Raw genomic sequence first — 18063 nt, forward strand, 5'->3', positions numbered from 1 at the left:
CTGCACATTGATATGCATAAAATGTTTGTGTGAATTTCCGGCAGACTAGACGCTGTGCTGCGTATTGTTGCCTTTCGCAAGGTCAATTGCAAATTTGTCACAAAAAAAAGTGAAAATGAGAAGGTCATTTTTTAGATTGCACAACCATCTATAACCCTGCACCTTAAACACTATCCCCAAAATCCACCACCCTATCCCACAACTTTGTCCCTAAACAATCCTACACCATGCCGTCTGCCAACTTGCGTCTTCATCTTCCAACAACGATAACCCCTCTAAACTGGAGTGGGAGGGACCAGAGTCCAAATGCCCATTTGGGCACACTTATTGGCTGACAGGAAGGACCTTTTGTTACAGTCTCTCTCATTCTTACACTCTCTGCCCACTTTCTCTGTCTCTCTTTGTCTCTCTAAATCAGCGGTCCTCAAACTTTTCTGAGTCGAGATCACTTTCTGAGTCAAAAGACGTAAGCCTATGCAACATTAACCTATTAAAAACATGTAGCAATGATGTTTGTAGTAGGCTATATGCCCAAAACATTATCACTGCATATTGGCTATGCTTGAATTGCCCTGCCAATGTTATTCTTCTCAGACCATTTTAAAATTATATTTCAAAACTTAAGGTATATGATCACACTGGTAATAGATCATCATTTGTTGTATTACTTGTGAGGCACAGCTGAGTGAGCATAAATTCAAATAATGTGCTTTCTTTATTTTACTGGACTGATTATGCTTGCAATCTGATGATCAGTCTCAGTGGAGGGAGAGAATCAGAGGGTATGCCTCTCACCATAGTACCATCTCTCAGCTATCCCCCCTCTGCCAAGACTGACCAAAATATATATTACAACCTATGTGTTGTGATAATTACGTTGTTTGCTCTATAACCTTTTAGTTCATATCCCTTGAAACCGTGATATATCGACCGAAGGCAGAGACATTAAGAAGACAGAGTAGCAGAAATACATTTAACCACACCTTTGTATCATCACATAACCGGAGAGCAACAGCTGCCTCCACTAACCCAGCAACATTTCAACTTCAACGTTTCAACATCATCTAATCACCTATGCTTAGTCTAGTACAGTGACAACTAAAAGATACCAAAAACAATTTAGTCCAATCAACGTAAACTAAATATGATGTGGCTGTCCATGGTACTGATTTGTGTGTGTGTGTGTGTGTGTGTGTGTGTGTGTGTGTGTGTGTGTGTGTGTGTGTGTGTGTGTGTGTGTGTGTGTGTGTGTGTGTGTGTGTGTGTGAGCGTACATGCGTGCGTGCAAGTAGAAAAAACCTGTTGACTCACCCTACTTGTAGAGACACGCCAATGCTATCTTCCTCTTTCATGTTAAATGGCCTAAATGGTCTATGGCTGTCATATCTCCATCCATGGCTAATTTAGGACAGGGCTGATTTTAGCTAGCTATCTAGCCACCGGAGGACAACAACAACGAGATGCAACAATTCAAGTTTTTTTGTTGTCAATAATGACGTTTGTGATGTGATTGTTCGGAAGCCAAATCCAAACTGTCTTCCCTTGACACTTTTTTGGGGTGCGTCAGGACTCAGCTCACTCAGTTTAGCACAATGCTAATTGGCTATTATTATTATTTTTTATGATCAAGGGAGGCCAAATGCTCGCTGGCTTCCCTTGCATTCACTGCTACATGCGACAACAATGTCATACTCTTTCTGACCATCAGATAGATACACTACACATGCTGAGACAGAGGGGGCTGTTCGTTCGCTCAGATGCTTTCTCCGGTGAGATACATTCAGCCTCTTGGAAATTTATGAAACACATAGAGACAAAAGATAAATTATTTTGTATCTTTTTTTTCTTGGTCAATTTTTTGGGGGAATCCATGAATACATGCCACTGCCAAAAAAAGGACTCTGTCTTCAAGCTGATGGCAAAACTCAAGTCAGACTGCATTATTTCTGCCCCATGCAAAATTCATGTTGTTACTTCTATGACCAGTGCTGGTTGCAGTGTGAGTGGAGAAGTGCATTTCATGGCTTATAAAAGTGTTGAATAAAAAGGTGTTGACAGTAATGAATAAAACTTAAATATGAACTCACTCGTAAAAACAGCAGCTCTTTGCTGTATTCGTTGACAGTCTCTCTTTAGTCATGGTTTTAGATGTTTTGAAATTACAGTATCGTCTTACTTTGCTGTGCGCTCTAGGAAGCTGCAGTCAGACACAGGGATCTGAGGCTGTGTCTATTCTTGAGAGTTCATGCAGCTTTAGTATTCTGATCATAGAGTTGTAATCATGGAATTCAGAGCGCACCATCCATCTACACCTACATTTAAATGTGTCTACCATGTCCACAGTGTTTCCCGGAATCCCATTTCCCACACTATATTCAAATGCCAGTATGCATTCCACAAACGTTGTAATAGGCAAGATATGATAATAACACAACAACAACTGATGGCAGTAGCTAACTACTATAGCTAACTAGCCAGCTAACCTCTGTATCTAGCCAGCAAGCTAGCAAGCAACGCTAGAGGAATTGCAAACGGGTTAGCAGAACTCCAACCAAACAACTTATTCTTCTCCTAAATATTGCTAGCGGGCTAGCATTTTATGAGGCCAGTAAACACTTCCTCCAACATTATAATGAAAAGGTGCCTGTCAGTCCCAAAAACACACGTTTTCTGGAGACTTGTGGGAGGAGTGCTGATGACGTCGCACACTGTATGCGCTTTCGGTAGCCTGATTACGTCCAGACTGAGGAACAATCCGCACACAATGCATCCCTGACCACAGCCTGAAGTGGTCTGCCAGGTCTGAACACAATTAGACCACAAAGCGACTTTTGTGCGTTTCAATGCAATCTTCATAGTCTGATAGCAGAAGTCACAGGTAGGTGTCAAGTGTAGACACAACCTTGAAGATCAACCAGTCGATCACAATCGACCATTTGGTGACCATCGATGGTTTTGTGAGCATCAACTGTTTGGTGATCCACTATCATAGAATTAAGGTGGGTCCTGCCTAGGCAAACTCTACAAAGTTATATGCTGGCCATGTCAAGATTGTAAACTTACAGGAAATGGACGACATCAGTGCCCCATTGACAGTAATTTACAGTAATTGGACGATTTCAGTGCCCCATTGATACGGACTGAACTCTACTACAAACACGAGTCGCTAAGGTTCATGTGATGAGGTAACCTAGTCTGCAAACTTCAAGATTTGTGTCTGCCCTCACCCAACATAACATTTCCTATTGGTCTAATGGTCTAAGATGTTGGTTTCTCCAGTGGGAGACTCGGGTTCATATCCTACGTGTTACATATAAACTCCATTGGCTAGGCAGATTGGCATGCTTGGGCTAGTTGCTCATGCTATCTGTATCTCTGTGTACAAGTGGTTCAGTAAACTATGCTCACATGGTGAGTGATCTGACCTGAGACCCGAGCCTTTAGCTCTATGGACTAACATGGTCTTGAGGTGTATTGACAACCCAGGTTTGACTCCCAGGTGGTCATCCAGACTGCTAGGGCTGCCAAGTAAAACAGGCAGTTGAGCTAAACCAGTCTATATGCAAGGTCATTGAATAATGATAATGCTGCTGATGAAGATGAGGGTGATAAGGATGTTTAAAGACTTTCCATATCAAATTCATTTCACAGTTCATCACAAGTTACATTTCCTGATTCTTCATAACCATCACTGATGATGGAAAATATGCTTCCTGGAAACATGCCTTTGGCTCTTTTTGATAATTATTATTAGTTCCATACAATGCACATTAATGTCCTAATTATGGTGATGGAAGTCTCTGGAATATGTAAGGACAGGTTAACAGTAAAACTAGAGTTCAAGGAAGTAGTTTCACATCAACAATAGGCTATAAAGTTTGTGTAGGTTAAAGACAGTGAAGGGGTGGTTTCTTTAGTTGCCTTGGAGACGGGGGTGGGGCCGCCGCTCGCGGAAACTGCCTTTAAATATGTCGTTGGAGTGCGAGGATTTACACAGTCTCATTTGGATTTTACACTGAACTAGGCTACATAGTATAGTACCAGGGAAAACAACCAGGTACCGACCGTCGCCCTGAACACTATCCAGTTAGGACAAGACAATCAGAACCATGTGTGGTAAGAACGGATAGCCTAAATTACATCTAATCTAGATAATCGGGAGACAAATTACGCATAACAAGCAATGGTCTACAGTAGGCTCGTCTAGTAGAGACTATTGGAATAGTACAATAGTATTAGCTATGTTGTTATTGTAATTTAAAACCAGTCCGTTGGGAGCCGTACCAAGGCAAACAGTTGTTGTGTGTGTGTGTCTCTGACACTGTATCAATGAGGTGCCATCCTTGTAGGCAATTTACATGTCAGCGTAGGCCAGTTACTAAAATATAAACCTAGATTATATATAAATATAACTTGTATTACTTCTAGTAATAACAAAATAGGTTATCAGTGTTCTGCAGCGGTCCATATCTTGGTTGGACGACAATCCTTCCGCTTTAGACAATTAACATGCCAGTCTCATGGCATGTTCTGAGCTGCTACGTGTCAATGTAGCTCCTTGGGGTACTAATAACAGGTCTGGCAACATTGTAGGCTATGACAGGTCGGGCAACATTGTACTATGATCAGATTATGATGATAGACTACATCAATAGGATACCATCAGCCCTGTAACGTAATTCTCAAATATTCAATTTAACGAAACTTAGGCTATGCTTAAAGATATGTACTCTCATCCGAGTCGTTGGACTCTAGGCCTATGCACTATGCACATTTATGTTGCTTAAATATGATTTTGCATTATCAAAAAATATATGATTGTATGCTATTTAAATGCTTTAGGGTTTTAATAGTAACTATTTGCCCCGAAGTGAAGCAATCCAAGCAAAGTTTTACAGCCAACTGTAAATGTAAGTCGGCCAGTTTCTTCCTGGCATCTCCGACTGTAAATCTAGGTCTGTTAGTTTCCTCCCGGGATCTCCCCCGGGCCCCGGCCTAAAGTTAGCCTACCTGGTCGAGGCGAACACTGCGCGCAATGTGCTCCTCTCAAAAGGCCACCTGTGTTGCTCTGAATCCAAACGCCCTCCAGCGACGTGCACACACTGGGACCTTTAATTGCAGACGTCACGACCATTTGAGGCGCTCTCCAGAGCATTATGTGTCATTAGCTTTTGATCAGAAACCTATGTAGGCTACACTGTAATGGATATTGAATTAACTCGTCGGTAAGGTTGCTCATTGAGACAGGTCCTTTATATCCCAGTCAGACAGACCCAAATGTTCTGTAAACAACAGCGGGAGATGCTGGTAGGAAATCAAAACAAAAAGGCAGTGACTTTGTCAGCTGCTACAGAATCAGTGTTCACAGAATGTCCTTCATACAATACAACAGTGAATAATCAGTGTGTCCTTTGACTGGCATCAATCACTATCATTTGATGTGAGAATAATTAATTACAAGTTTATTGACCATCAACCCACACGTTGAGTGCCACAAAAACTTAAATATGCTAAACATTGTGTCGAACACACTGAATCTATTTTCATCATTACACTCATGCATCGTCAACACTGATGATTAATTGCACCACTATGAGTCTCCCATGAAGTGGCTTTTTTATTTCCAAAGCTGTGATTATATGATTCCATTATTTCTCTAGTCCTCCATGTTCACAACACATTATAGAGGATCATATTCCCAAAAACAGGAATAGAGAATTATGAACAAAAGCTGTTGGGATACTGACTGCAGTACAGTACTTGCCTCTTCAACTGTTTTCTATACCATAGTCTAGTACTGGATGGATAGTCTACATTACAACTACACACTGCCCAAGTCTTTCAGTGAAAGTACTCATAAAACAGCTTAAGTTGACTGTAAAGATAGACCGAAAGAGAGGGTGAAATAAGTAAATAGTCTTTCTCTCGTTCTTTCTCCCCTCCCTCCCCCTCCCTCACCCCTTTTCCCCCTCTTTTTTGACCTCATTGCAGGGATCTTTGCCTACCTCAATTACTGTGTGCCTCGCACCAGAAAGGAAATATTTGAGACATTGGTGAAGGGACTGCAGAGGTTGGAGTACAGAGGCTACGATTCAGCAGGTAAGGCCCTGGGTATCACCCTGAACACACACACACAACAGATCCTTCACACTAAAGCCCACAGAGCACCACTCCCGCAACTGCATTTCACTATGTTTTATCCTGTCTTACTTTGGTACTGCACAGGCAGTATACGGCTTCAAGCACAGTTATGACAAACATTAGTAAAACCACTGTCATTACACTGTAAAACCCCCAAAACTAGTTATTCCTTCACTATGTGCTTCAGGGCGGTTAAGCAGTGAGAATATTGATACATAGACTTTGTGTGGTAGTACTGAAGGTATGATATCTAATCACTTACAGTTGAGTGCTGCCGGTTACTGTCAGTTATCATGCCGATGAGTGCATTGCCCTGCTATGTTGACATGCAGGGTACTGTTGAAGCAGGTGTACACGTGTTATCACATGGTCCATTTGAAACTGGGTGTGGACATGTCATCTAGCTGGCGTACCAGTGGGTAAAAGGTAGCTCTAATACCTTATTACTTCCACCCATCTGATCCATTGGGTAGTAGGATCTCGGCTATAGTTACAGTGGTTCCTCCTTTAAAAGTTGCGAGCTTACACCGCGGGTCTCAGAGGTACCCAGCGTCATGGCTTCATTGCGCCGGATCAGCGCAAGGGGGAGTTAGAGCACTCATTATGCATTTGGGTCCCAAGGTTTTTATATGACCAATCATATTGCGTGGTTCCAATGACGAATTTGACACGAGCCATCTGTCTCTGGTGACTTTCTTCAGCTGACAAAACATTACGGTGGAAGCCAATTTAAGTAATTATAACGTCATAACGAGTTAAGTAAAACATGTACAATTGAGAGGAATATGTTAGTGAATGTAGAGACAAACGATTGTGCATATTCTTTTGTCATAAAGTTAATTTACGAAAATCGCTATTTAGCAAGTTTTTTTTCAGTCATATCCCATACCAGGTGTATCAAACTCCATTCTTTGAATGATGCTGTGTCTGCATGTGTGTATTACAATTATACACTTCAACAGTGTTTACCACTCCTGGGGTTAGGAGTGGTAAACTAGTGGTCAGTTAGGATCACCACTTTATTTTAAGAATGTGAAATGTCAGAATAATAGTAGAGAAAATGATTTATCTCAGCTTTTATTTCTTTCATCACATTCCCAGTGGGTCAGAAGTGTCACGTTCCTGACCTGTTTTCTGTTATTTTTGTATGTGTTTAGTTGGTCAGGGCGTGAGTTGGGGTGGGCATTCTATGTTTTGTGTTTCTATGTTTAGGTCAGGTGTAATTAGCCTTATATGGTTCTCAATCAGGGACAGGTGTTTGACGTTTCCTCTGATTGAGAACCATATATAGGTAGGCTGTTCACACTGTTTGTTTGTGGGTGATTGTCTTCTGTGTCTGTGTATGTTGCACCACACGGGACTGTTTCGGTTTGTTCGTTCGTTTGTTGTAGTCTGTACCTGTTCGTGCGTTCTTCGTCATATTGTAAGTTCTCATAGTTCAGGTCTGTCTACGTTCGTTTGTTATTTTGTAGTTTGTTTAAGTATTTTCGTGTTTTCGTCTTTACTTTAATAAACATCATTATGTCAAACTATCACGCTGCGCTTTGGTCCAATCCCTACTCCTCCTCTTCGTCTGAAGAGGAGGAGGACAGCCGTTACAAGAAGTTTACATACACTCAATTAGTATTTGGTAGTATTGCCTTTAAATTGTTTAACTTGGGTCAAAAGTTTTGGGTAGCCTTCCACAAGCTTCCCACAATAAGTTGGGTGAATTTTGGCCCATTCCTCCAGACAGAGCTGGTGTAACCGAGTCAGGTTGTAAGCCTCCTTGCTCGCACACTCTTTTTCAGTTCTGCCCACACATTTTCTATAGGATTGAGTTCAGGGTTTGTGATGGTCACTCAATACCTTGACTTTGTTGTCCTTAAGCCATTTTGCCACAACTTTGGAAGTATGCTTGGGGTCATTGTCCATTTGGAAAACCCATTTGCGACCAAGCTTTAACTTCCTGACTGATGTCTTGAGATGTTGCTTCAATATATCCACATAATTTCCTCCCTCATGATGCCATCTATTTTGTGAAGTGCACCAGTCCCTCCTGCAGCAAAGCACCCCCACAACATGATGCTGCCACCCCTGTGCTTCACGGTTGGGATGGTGGTCTTTGGCTTGCAAGCCTCCCCCTTTTTCCTCCAAACATAATGATGGTCATTATGGCCAAACAGTTCTATTTTTGTTTCATCAGACCAGAGGACATTTCTCCAAAATTACGATCTTTGTTCCCATGTGCAGTTGCCAACCGTAGTCTGGCTTTTTTATGGCGGTTTTGGAGCAGTGGCTTCTTCCTTGCTGAGCGGCCTTTCAGGTTATGTCGATGTAGGACTCGTTTTACTGTGGATATAGATATTTTGTATCCTCCAGCATCTTCACAAGGTCCTTTGCTGTTGTTCTGGTATTGATTTGCACTTTTCGCACTGAAATACATTAATCTCTAGGAGACAGAACGCGTCTCCTTCCTGAGCGGTATGACGGCTGCGTGGTCCCATGGTGTTTATACTTGCGTACTATTGTTTGTACAGATGAACGTGGTACCTTCAGGCATTTGGAAATTGCTCCCAAGGATGAACCAGACTTGTGGAGGTCTACAATTTTTTTCTGAGGTCTTGGCAGATTTTTTTTGATTTTCCCATTATGTCAAGCAAAGAGGCACTGAGTTTGAAGGTAGGCCTTGAAATACATCCACAGGTGCACCTCCAATTGACCCAAATGATGTCAATTAGCCTATCAGAAGCTTCTAAAGCCAAGACCTAATTTTCTGGAATTGTCCAAGCTGTTTAAAGGCACAGTCAACTTAGTGTATGTAAACTTCTGACCCAATGGAATTGTGATACAGTGAATTGTAAGTGAAATAATCTGACTGTAAACAATTGTTGGAAAATGACCTGGGTCATGCAAAAAGTAGATGTCCTAACTGACTTGCCAAAACTATAGTTTGTTAACAAGAAATTTGTGGAGTGGTTGAAAAACGAGTTTTAATGACTCCAGCCTAAGTCTGTGTATATATACAGTTGTGATATTTCAGTTTTTTATTTTGAATCATTTCCAAAAATGTCTAAAAAGCTGTTTTTGCTTTTTCATTCTGGGGTATTGTGTGTCGATTGATGAGAGGGAAAAAAAACAATTTAATCCATTTTAGAATAAGGCCACAAAATGTGGAAACACTAAAGTGGTCTGAATACTTTCAGAATGAACTGTATACAGTTGAAGTCAGAAGTTTACATACACTTAGGTTGGAGTCATTAAAACACGCACGTTTCTTCAACTGTCTTCTGACTGTAATTAGAGCGATGTTGATGTCGTGCAGTGATGCCAGCAGATTACAGATTGCCTCTGCCGATTGCTCATCATCTTCATGAATATAAGCAAGTTTCACCAGAAATAAATAATTTGAAATAACACACGGGCTTTGTTTACAAATTGGTGATAATGTCTCACCCCATGTTCAAGAATTGGCTTTTTCTCGCTCACTCTAAATCTCCAAAATATTGTTACTTTTTAAACAAAGCGTATAAGTATATAAAAGCCCCTTAGATAAGTATATAAAAGCCCCTTAGATATTCTCAGATATTCTCACAGATCCTAACGGAAAATTTAGAGTCCTCCAATCCTCTAAATGTAATTATTGGTGGAGAGTCACGTCATTGCAAACAATATGTTTTGATATACTGTAGGCCTGCCATAGGCAAAATGAGTCTCACTAGTGTTGAGTAATGTGTTGTTAAAAATGGTGTAGGTCTTATTTATTTAAAGAGCATATTGAAGTTAGAAGCAAAAGCCTTCAACTATTTTAGCATCGTTTCTCGCTACTCTGAGGCAAGCATGTGGACTGGTCTTGATAAATCAATGATATTATTATTTTCACTGCATCTCCGTTTGGGTATTGGTTAGACAAGATTTAGAAAATTAGGGTGCAGAAATGTTATGATCTTAGTGTAACCTTTATTTAACTAGGCAAGTCAGTTAAGAACAAATTCTTATTTACAATGACAGCCTACTCCTTCCTCCCGTTGTACAGCGCCATATTTTCCATTCCATCCTAACGGAAACCCTGAGGGTTTCGTTTTTCTCTGAATAGAAACACCATAATATTAATCAAATTAATTAAGCCAAATTTCTTAAAATCAATCCATATACTATGTTATTACAAAAAGGGTTTAGATTCTCTGTTAATGCCAATACGGAAGACTATCAAATGCTTCTCAAAGATGCCCTCTGGTGGTCAAACTAGCAATAACTTGCACTAACAGAAAAAGTGGCTGACAAATAAACTCAGCAAAAAAAGAAACGTCCTCTCACTTTCAACTGCGTTTATTTTCAGCAAACTTAACATGCGTAAATATTTGTATGAACATAACAAGATTCAACAACTGAGACATAAACTGAACAAGTTCCACAGACATGTGACTAACAAAAATGGAATAATGTGTCCCTGAACAAAGGGGGCAGCCAGAATTAAAAGTAACAGTCATTATCTGGTGTGGCCACCAGCTGCATTAAGTACTGCAGTGCATCTCCTCCTCATGGACTGCACCAGATTTGCCAGTTCTTGCTGTGAGATGTTACCCCACTCTTCCACCAAGGCACCTGCAAGTTCCCAGACATTTCTGGGGGGAATGACCCTAGCCCTCACCCTCCGATCCAACAGGTCCCAGACGTGCTCAATGGGATTGAGATCCGGGCTCTTCGCTGGCCATGGCAGAACACTGACATTCTTTTCTTGCAGTAAATCACACACAAAACGAGCAGTATGGCTGGTGGCATTGTCATGCTGGAGGGTCATGTCAGGATGAGCCTGCAGGAAGGGTACCACATGAGGGAGGAGGAGGTCTTCCCTGTAACGCACAGCGTTGAGATTGCCTGCAATGACAACAAACTCAGTCCGATGATGCTGTGACACACTGCCCCAAACCATGACGGACCATCCACCTCCAAATTGATCCTCGCTCCAGAGTACAGGCCTCAGTTTAACGCTCATTCCTTCGACGATAAACGTGAATCCGACCATCACCCCTGGTCAGACAAAACCGTGACTCGTCAGTGAAGAGCACTTTTTGCCAGTCCTGTCTGGTCCAGCGACGGTGGGTTTGTGCCCATAGGCGACGTTGTTGCCGGTGATGTTTGGTGAGGATCTGCCTTACAACAGGCCTACAAGCCCTCAGTCCAGCCTCTCTCAGCCTATTGCAGACAGTCTGAGCACTGATGAAGGGATTGTACGTTCCTGGTGTAACTTGGGCAGTTGCTGTTGCCATCCTGTACCTGTCCATACTGTGATGTTCGGATGTACCGATCCTGTGCAGGTGTTGTTTCACATGGTCTGCCACTGCGAGGATGATCAGCTGTCCATACCGTCTCCCTGTAGTGCTGTCTTAGGCGTCTCACAGTACAGACATTGCAATTTATTGCCCTGGCCACATCTGCAGTCCTCATGCCTCCTTGCAGCATAACTAAGGCATGTTCATGCAGATGAGCAGGGACCGTGGGCATCTTTCTTTTGGTGTTTTTCAGAGTCAGTAGAAAGGCCTCTTTAGTGTCCTAAGTTTTCAGAGCTGTGACCTTAATTGCCTACCGTCTATAAGCTGTTAGTGTCTTAACGACTGTGCCACAGGTGTATGTTCATGAATTATTTATGGTTCATTGAACAAGAATGGGAAACAGTGTTTAAACCTTTTACAATGAAGATCTGTGAAGTTATTTGGATTTTTATGAAATATCTTTGAAAGACAGGGTCCTGAAAAAGGGAAGTTTTTTTGTTGCTGAGTTTAGATAACGTGCCACAGAATGCTGCAGCAGCCCGCAAGGTGTGCCACAGTATGACGCAACTTTTAAAGCAGGAACCACTGTAGGGGTTGATTTTGGAACAGGGCATCGGTTCAGATGTTCAGATAAATGAGATGAGGTGAACCCAGAAAGCAAAGAATGCAGTGGTAGACAGTGGCGGTTCTAGACCGTTTCAACTGGGGGGGCCAAGCTGGGGCTAGTTGTACTGTTAGAGGGGCCAGTTACATTAGACGCTATTGTTGTCATATCGTTTTCATCACTGCATTGCAGGCATTAGCAGGCAAAAGACCATGTTCATAATCATTAGTGTTCCGCGTTGCCACTGTCTAATAACGGATGTAAAAAAAAGAACGATAGCAAAAATGAGTTATGTAAAAATTATTTAATACTCCACATTTAGGGGGGCCACAAGGGGGTCCAAAATTGTTGTCACAGGGGCACTGGCCCCCCCTGCCCCCCCTCCCCCCAGAACCGCTCCTGGTGGTAGAGAGTCCTGAACATGTGAGGAGAGAATCTGTTGCCCCTATTCCTGTTCTGAGCCTCACCATACACCAATGATATCTGCCTCACTGATATTTACTATTGCTTTGGCACATGTTTAACATGATTTTTAAATGACTACCGCATCTCTGTACCCCACACAAACAATTTTCTGTAAGGTCCCTAAGTCGAGCATAGAATTTCAAGCACAGATCCAACCACAAAGACCAGGGAGGTTTTCTTATGTTAATGGAACCTATTGGTAGAAGGGTAACAAAAAAAAGCTGACATTTAATATCCTTTGAGCATTGTGCAGTTATACATTTTACACTGTGGATGGTGTATCAATACACCCAGTCATGACAAAGGTACAGGTGCCCTTCCTGAATCAGTTGCCGGCGAGGAAGGAAACCGCACAGGGATTTCAGCATGAGGCCAATGGGGATTTTAAAACAGTTACAGAGTTTAAAGGCTGTGATACGAGATAACTGAGGATGGTTCAACAACATTGTAGCTCCTCCACAATACTAACATAAATTACAGAATGAAAAGAAGGAAGCCTCGACATAATAAAAATAAGGTACTAAAGGAATATTTGGCAAAGAAAGTCACTTTCTGAATACAAAGCTTTATGTTTGGTGCAAATCCAACACAACACATCACTGAGTACCAGTCTTCATATCTTCATAGTTTGTCATCTGCAAGGACTAGGGACTTTTCTTTAGGATAAAAAGAAACGGAATAGAGCTAAGCACAGGCAAAATCCTAGAGGATAACCCGGTTCTGTCTGCTTTCCAACACTGGGAGACAAATTCACCTTTCAGCAGGACAATAACCTAAAACACAAGGTCATATATACACTGGAGTTGCTTACCAGTACGACATTGAATGTTCCTCGTTACAGTTGTCCTAGTTACTACAGTTTTGACTTAAATCGGCTTGGAAAATGTATGGCAAAACTTGTAAATGGCTGTCTAGCAATGATCAACAACCAACTTGACAGAGCTTGACATTTTTTTAAAGAATGGGCAAATATTGTACAGTCCAGGTGTGCAAAGCTCTTAGAGACTTACCGAGAAAGACTCACAACTGTAATCGCTGCCAAAGGTGATTCTAACATGTGTTGACTCAGGGGATTGAATACTTATCTAATCAAGATACATTACTGTTTTTTTTCCATTAATAAAAAATAAAAATAAATATAGATCGTTGACACACACACACACACACACACACACACACACACACACACACACACACACACACACACACACACACACACACACACACACACACACACATACACACACACACACACACACATGTGACCTACGTGAGCTGGTTGACATTCACAAGAGATTCCACAGTAATCAGCTCTTTCCTCAGAAAGGTCCGTTATTAAGGTTTTGTATTATTTCAGGCAGTAGTTTTGAAAGTAGTGCTAACGAGCCACAACAGGTCCCCGGAAATGGTGTACTATGACATCCATTTTGTATGATATGTGACGTCCTGCAAACAAACAAAAAAACATATATATTTGTACAATATGTTATGAATTTGTTGTTCTTCAGATCTTGTTCAATCTCTTTAATTGAGTGTTTCATATGAAGTAGGATGGATTTGGAGTCTTTCAAACAAGTTCTCAAATTGGACATTAACACTGCCTCAGTTGATGTTGAACTGATTCATTGACTAGCCTTGCAGCCTGCCAGCCAGCAAGTTTAGCCTTCATTGACCATGATTGGTTTAGGGTTGGTATTGCTATACATTTGCCTCAGTAGTTTTTCTCCCTGGTCTCAGGCATCGCTGTGGATGGTGACAAAAACACGACGACAGATGGCGTCAACAACAACAACATCGTTCTCATTAAGAAGAAAGGCAAAGTCAAGGCCCTGGATGAAGAGCTCTACAGTAGGTCTTATGGACACATTTCTCACGTTCCCTCCATCACATTCCTCTCCTCCAGCATCAGATATATGATTCAAAAGACTCCTCTTTCTTCTTGGTAACTCCTTTTTTTTCTGCCTCAAGACCCTTCTAGTGCACTTCTCTCCCTCTTCTATCTCTCCTCAAGCTTTCTCTTTCTGCTCTGTCCTAACCAAATACCTCTTTAATGAAAGAGGGTACAGTGTAGGGTTATGGTACGGGTGTAAGGGTTATGGTAAGACATTGAGCTCGGTTGAATTACCAGAGTAATGTAGTCAGTCCTCTGTCAACTTTACCCTATCACTGTAGGCATTATTGAATGATGTTAAGTCGTATCATGGTACTGTTCAATCATTGATAGAATACCTTTGTTCGTATTGTTGATCAGTGCTTGATGTGTTTTGTGATCAGAGAAAGACTGCATGGATCTGGAGGTGGAGTTGGACACACACTTTGGCATGGCTCACACACGCTGGGCCACACACGGAGAACCCAGCGCCCTCAACAGCCATCCCCACCGCTCCGACAAGAACAATGGTAACACACTCACCTGTGTACACACTCACTCACACACACACACACACACACACACACACTCACCTGTGTACACACACACACACACACACACACACACACACACACACACACACACACACACACACACACACACACACACACACACAGTTCATACCTACACACAACATACAGTGCAGACATACACACCAACCAACTGCTCTGTCATGGCTTTGACAAAGTTCTCTGGAATGGCGGTGTCAGTCAGTCAGGTGAGCTAATTTTGTTCTGGTTACTGATTGGCCAGAGATATCAATGTGTAAAACACACCTAACATTCTGTGATCAGCCCTTGCCTCCCCGCAGCTCTCTCTTATAGGGAGAGTTCCAGGGGAGTGTGGGAGGCCTCAGTGAAAGGAGTATTTACACACGTCCAAACGTAGAACATGAGATGGACAGAGAGAATCAGCCTTTCACAGAGGCCAGCCAGACAGACAGACCCGGGTCTTGTTCAGTTGACTTTAAACATAGCCATGTCCTTCCTCAGGCACACCTTTTCATATGTGTTCTTTGTGCTAAAGATAACTATGTTCAGAGTCATTTTCACATGCATAAATTCCTAGTTCTGACCGCCACATGCAAAGGTGTGTGCATGTCTCAGCACTCAGGATACACTCCTTAACTATGCAGTCAGGCAGGACTTACAGGAATTGCTGTTATGATACACTACATGACCAAAGGTATGTGGACACCTGCTCGTCGAACATCTCATTCCAAAATCATGGGCATTAATATGGAGTTGGTCCCCCATTTGCTTCTATAACAGCTTCCACTCTTCTGGGAAGGCTTTCCACTAGATGTTGGTACATTGCTGCGGGGACTTGCTTCCATTCAGCCACAAGAGCATTAGTGATGTCAGGCGCTGATGTTGGGCGATTTGGCCTGGCTCGCAGTCGGCGTTCCAATTCATCCCAAAGGTGTCCGATGGGGTTGAGGTCAGGGCTCTGTGCAGGCCAGTCAAGTCCTTCCTCGCCGATCTCGTCAAACCATTTGTGTACGGACCTCTCTTTGTGCACAGGAGCATTGTCATGCTGAAACAGGAAAGGGCATTCCCCAAACTGTTGCCACAAAGTTGGAACCACAGAATCATCTAGAATGTCATTGTATGCTGTAGCGTTAATATTTCTTTACACCACTCCAGCCGACGCCTGGCATTGTGCATGGTGATCTTAGGCTTGTGTGTGTGCGGCTGCTCGGCCATGAAAACCCATTTCATGAAGCTCCCGACTAACAGTTCTTGTGCTGGCGTTGCTTCCAGAGGCAGTTTGGAACTCGGTAGTGAGTGTTTCAACCGAGGACAGGCTTCAGCTGGGCTGTTGTTGCTCTTAAACATTTTGCTTTTAAACATTTCCACTTCACAATATCAGCACTTACAGTTGACCGGGGCAGCTCTAGCAGGGCAGAAATTTGACTAACTGACTTGTTGTAAAGGTGGCATCCTATGACGGTCCCACTTTGAAAGTCACTGAGCTCTTCAGTAAGGCCATTCTACTGCCAATGTTTCTATGGAGATTGCATGGCTGTGTGCTCGGTTTTATACACCTATCAGCAATGGGTGTGGCTGAAATCGCTGATTCCACTAATTTGAAGGGGTGTCCACATGCTTTTGCCCATGTAGTGTATGTTAAGAGGTTCCTAACCGATTTCTCACTGTCTCTATTTCCTGACTGATTTCTTGCTGTCTCTATTTTCCCTCAGAGTTTGTTGTCGTCCACAATGGCATCATTACCAACTACAAAGAGTTAAAGAAGTACCTGGTAAGAACAAGTCCTACTCTACCCCTCCACTCCGCTGTCTGTATTTCTATAGTTCTACTCTATTTCAGTATAAATTACTCCACCGTAAAGTTCATCTTATTTTGGGTCACACCCTTGGTAATGGACCGAGATATGATCAGAAGGGTTATAGGATTTCAAGTCCTCTGTCATCCATTGCCTTTGACGATCTTAGTCCTGGGTCCTTTGTTTTGGACTTTTGGACCGATGACTCTTGCACTGTTCTACACAAATGCAAGTGAATTGAAATGGCATTGACAAAGTAGCAATGGGCAATGTTTGCTTAGGCCAACGTGGAAACCATACAGCGTATCTTTTATCTTCTGAGTCAGCTTGCCTTTTGTCTGTCTTGTTTTGTCAGTCCAGTTTTGCTGGTTCTGCCCAGCTAGCACATATTGAATAATGTTCTGAGAACCATATGTTTCTTAGAGCTTGGTGAGAGCGTGGTTGTCCTATGGTTATTTTGCATACAACCTTCCCACAACTTTCTGGGAATGGTGCATGACAGTTGCTTGGCTTTGGAACATTCTATTTTCTTGGTATTTCATTACTTTAATAGAAGATTCTCTAAAAGTTCAAACATGGTTGCATTTAATTTCAATTTTGGTATTGTTTTAGGAATGTTCTCCAACTGGTTTGACATTAGGAATGATCTCAAATATTTCAGAGAATGTTAAGAAACAACATTATTCTGTGGGAATTTCAGTACTTCAGCATAATGTTTCCTACACATTTCCTCATGTGCTATTTAAAATCATGTTCTCAAATTGTCCGAGAACGTTAAGAAACAACGTTTACAGCAAGATGGCGCCGACAGACATGGCAGCTCTGCTTCTAGCTCCTAAGCAACTTTGCATTATTTTGTTTTTTTGTGTGTTATTTCTAACACTATTAGCCCAGAACGTTTTTTAGTGTTATTGCATTCAGCCATAAATAACTTTTGGATATCAGAGCAGCGTTAACTCACCAGCACTATGACCAGGAATACGACTTTCCCGAATTGGATCCTTTGTTCGCACCCCCCAAGGCAATTGAACTTATCCCAGAGGCTGCTTCAAGATGCCGCCGGCGGAGAAAAGGTATTCGGAGTGGATTTCTAGTCCAACTCAGGAGGCGGGCACACCATCCACCGCTTCCGAGTATATTACTCGCTAATGTTCAGTCTCTGGACAATAAAGTAGACGAGCTCAAGGCGAGGATCTCCTTCCAGAGAGAAATCGGGGGCTGTAACATACTCTGTTTCACGGAATCATGGCTCTCTCCGGATATACTGTCCCCATCCATACAGCCAGTTGGGTTCCCAGTACATCGCGCAGACAGGAATAAAGAACTCTCCGTGAAGAAGAAGGGCAGTGGGGTTGGTTTCATGGTTAACCACTCATGGTGTGATT

At 42.3% G+C, this 18063-nt stretch overlaps 1 protein-coding gene across 1 annotated transcript in view; it reads left to right on the top strand.

Annotated features, from left to right (window-relative positions):
• Positions 1 to 5975: 5975 nt before the first annotated feature.
• The window catches only part of LOC120047081 (glutamine--fructose-6-phosphate aminotransferase [isomerizing] 2-like), a gene marked incomplete at its 5' end in the record, with an annotated part of 40118 nt that continues 28030 nt past the window's right edge, over positions 5976 to 18063 (top strand). The window contains 4 exons of the mRNA XM_038992628.1: positions 5976 to 6099; positions 14200 to 14310; positions 14737 to 14862; positions 16596 to 16654. Of these exons, the coding sequence (XP_038848556.1) occupies positions 5976 to 6099; positions 14200 to 14310; positions 14737 to 14862; positions 16596 to 16654 (420 nt within the window). The remainder of the gene's footprint in view (positions 6100 to 14199; positions 14311 to 14736; positions 14863 to 16595; positions 16655 to 18063) is intronic.

Source organism: Salvelinus namaycush, chromosome 5, assembly GCF_016432855.1.
Source record: "Salvelinus namaycush isolate Seneca chromosome 5, SaNama_1.0, whole genome shotgun sequence".
NCBI classification, from domain to species: domain Eukaryota; kingdom Metazoa; phylum Chordata; class Actinopteri; order Salmoniformes; family Salmonidae; genus Salvelinus; species Salvelinus namaycush.